At 42.5% G+C, this 3,391-nt stretch overlaps 1 protein-coding gene across 1 annotated transcript; it reads right to left on the bottom strand.

Moving 5' to 3' along the window:
• Window positions 1-316: 316 nt before the first annotated feature.
• Window positions 317-3,154, bottom strand: LOC129154795 (E3 SUMO-protein ligase ZBED1-like). Its single transcript, XM_054735018.2, has 4 exons — window positions 1,724-3,154; window positions 985-1,345; window positions 542-595; window positions 317-489 (listed from the first exon to the last, which is right to left on the bottom strand). The coding sequence occupies exons 1-4, from the start codon at window positions 3,152-3,154 to the stop codon at window positions 317-319; spliced, it is 2,019 nt and encodes a 672-aa protein (XP_054590993.2).
• Between the last annotated feature and the right edge of the window lie 237 nt (window positions 3,155-3,391).

Here is a 3,391-nt window from a genome sequence, read left to right as displayed (position 1 = left end):
ATAGGGAGCAAGGGAGAGAGCCGATTTCAGTTGAGTGTCTATACATATTTGAAAGGGGACCTGCCAAGTCCTCTTGAAAAATTTTAAAGAATTCTGGACCGTATCCATCAGGACCACTAGCTTTTCCACCTGGATGGCTTTAATTGCATATTCAACCTCTTCTTTTGTTATTTCTTTTCCCAAAGCTGTCTGTTCTTCTCCTGATAATGATGGCAACAAGAAAGCTTCTCTACTACTTTACTCAAGAAAACTGAAGCTACGCGCTCAGCACTAAATCAGCTGTTGACACAAAAAGCAGAGGCAAGTATATTTTATGCTAGGCATAGACTGTATGAGCTTCTTGTGGTGCCGAGACATCTGAGGCGTAAAGCTGTTTATAGTAATCAGCCATAATATTCACAAGCTTTTTACTCTCGTAATGACTTTGACCCTTTTTATCTTCAAGGCATGAGATAGCTTGGGGCTCCCTTTTACCAGCAGCTATACGAGCTAACAATCGCCCTGATTTAACACCCAATTAATTAGTGGTGTGCATCTCTACCTGCCTCACGATTAGATCCGATTCCGATCATCTGCCTCACGATTCGATTTGAGTCTGAAATGCATCACAATTCCTTTATCTACATTCAAAGTGTGCTGGGTAAAACATGTCTAGCAGCTTGAAGACAAGGAAACTTGAGAACCTGAGATTCATTTTTTTAGAATCACATCATATCACTTCTAACACAGATTTAAACATAAATCTTAATGAACAATGTAAACCCAAAATACGGTAAATTGCATAGGCCTAGCCTACACCTATAATCAGTCTGACAATTGTTTCTTTTGACCTGACTGTACAATAACTGCTCACTTTTCAGCATTTTGGTATTTCAAGGTTTTTGTGTAAGAACACTAGGTGATCGACATGTTCTGGTTTGAGAGTGCTTCTTTTTGCAGTGACAACATCTCCTGCAGTAGAGAAGACCCTCTCTGCAGACACACTTGTCCCTGGGATACACAAGTATCTCTTTGACAGCTTGGACAGGAGAGGAAAGGTGAACTCGTGGCCATGCCACCAGTTCAAGGGATTTTCTGTGAGAGGCAAAGATGGAGCTCTGCAGTAATTGTGCACTTCCTCCTCAGCCCTGGAATCGCTGGTTTTGTTTTGCACTGCAGCCTCATTGTCAGTGAATGTATGTCCAAGCAAAGTCACGAGTAGTGATGATGAGGCCTTCCTTTTGGCAGCAGATTGGCAGGAGGGAACATTGTCCTTCCTGTGCATGTTGTCCTCCACACACAGCATGTCTTCTTCCTGGATTCCTGAATTCATGGCTCCAGCAGGCATTTCATCTGCTTCAGTTTCCTTGTGAACAAAAAGGAGACAGCAAAAAACCAGCAGTTAGCACATATCAGTTATTAAAACTTAAGGCTTGTGCCCAGCTCCACTCCTTTCTGAACTTAAATCATCTCCTTGAATTAATGAGTTATCCAATTATGCAGTAAGAAAGGAAATAATGTTATTTTGGAAGTAGTGGAACTGGGTAGCATAGCATGCAGCATTTTTCATTGACAAATGCAATAAAATATCATTAAAAAGCAAAAAAAAAAAAAAAGATAAATAAATAAAAATCTGTCTTATAAAAGTTTCACATAACATTACAATTAAGACATTTTAATATTTTCTTTTACTTGAAAAGATTTTACATGGCAAGTGCATTTTTACATGGTGAAATTAAATTACCTCCAATGCTGCAGCCTCTGTCACGACACTTCTCAATCTCTCATCTGCTGTGAGGAAAGGCAGTCCCTTAAAACGTGTATACAGAGCAGAGGCTGTATAAAGCAACTTCTTCTCTTCCTCAGAGTTGTATCTCTTTAGGAGATCTGTTTTGATGGCATTCTTAATCTCACGGATCACTGGTGAGTCACCAGTGGTGTCTGACATGTCCTGAAGGAGCTGCGCATACAGAGGTGAAATCAGACATACTGTTGGATTCTTCTCCTCTGACATCAATGTAGTGACATCTTTCATTGGTCTTAATGCCTTCACTGCATGCGCTGCGTTCTCCAGTTCTGTTTTGTTGAGAGTGTAATGTTCAGCATCATCTTTTGTGACCTGAGGACTCAGCAGGGCAGCATGGATTGCAGGTTGCTGTTCGAAGTACCTCTCCATCATATCATGTGCGCTATTCCACCTTGTTGCCACATCAGTTTTCAGTTTATGGGTTGGCAGGCCTATATGTTTCTGGTTGGATTGCAACTGGTGGTTTGCAATAGTGCTGTGATGAAAGAATGTTGACACGCGGCAGATTCTGCCCAGAAGTCTGGAAACAGTCTGCAGTTTAAGTGCACGCTGTGCAGCGAGATTCAGTGTATGCGTAAAGCATTTTACTTGAGGGAACTTCCCAACTTCAGCTGCACGTATCATGTTAGACGCGTTGTCTGTTACCAGCACAATGTCTTTGTCTGCTAGATGCCATTCATCCACAACTTCAGACAGTAACTCCGCCAGATTAGCACCCGTGTGACTCTCATACAGAGCTCTTGTCTGCAGCACATGTGATACAAGCTGCCAATCGCTGCTTATATAATGTGCCGTTATTGTTACGTACGACTCCTTTGCAGTTGACATCCATGAATCACATGTAATGGCTACGCGGCTTGCTTTACTCATTGATTCCATTACCTGGGCTTTGGTCTCGTTGTACAATGCAGGCACAACAGTTTCTGTGAAGTGTCTTCTTGTTGGTAGGTTATGCCAAGGCTCGAGCGTCTTCAAAAGGTAGCGAAACCCGGCATTCTCTACCACAGAATATGGTCGTAAATCTTTAGAAATAAAGCATGCAACAGAACGGGTGATCTTCTTCCCTCTCTCCGAAGCAGATGGTAAAGTTGTCAGCGCTTCTTTAATAGTTGGCTGGGATGTGCTCGCTGTTTTTGTGGCTATTGCTGAAGAAGTCCTCGCAGGGTGGAAACGTTCAAAATGTTTGGACATATTAGTTGTATTCCCAAAGTACTTTAGTTTCGTGTGGCACACCTTACACACAGTGTGCGTCTTGTCGAGCTTTCCGTCTAGCTCATAAAAGCCGAAATTAGTCCAGACATCCGATCTAAATGTAGCGGGTGCATCTTTGATCACTGGCAATGTTCGCTCTGTATCTCTGTCCGCCATTTCTGTTTTAAATTGGCGCTAGGGCAACGCAGTGCACATGTCACTGCAACTCTGCTCCGGAAGTAGTTGTAAAACCTCAAAACTTTATTGTCCTCGCGCGTCCGGAACATAGACACGGAGAAAATCTCATTATGTCACGTCGCTGCATCGATGCAGAATCGTGCACAGCCGAATCGTGATGCATCTTAGAATCGATCATTTTTCCCACCTCTACAGTTCATACAATCTATGCCTAGC

Source organism: Nothobranchius furzeri, chromosome 7, assembly GCF_043380555.1.
Source record: "Nothobranchius furzeri strain GRZ-AD chromosome 7, NfurGRZ-RIMD1, whole genome shotgun sequence".
Classification (NCBI taxonomy): domain Eukaryota; kingdom Metazoa; phylum Chordata; class Actinopteri; order Cyprinodontiformes; family Nothobranchiidae; genus Nothobranchius; species Nothobranchius furzeri.
Note: the sequence above shows the minus strand (reverse complement) of the source record. Positions and strands in the feature narration are given on the sequence as shown.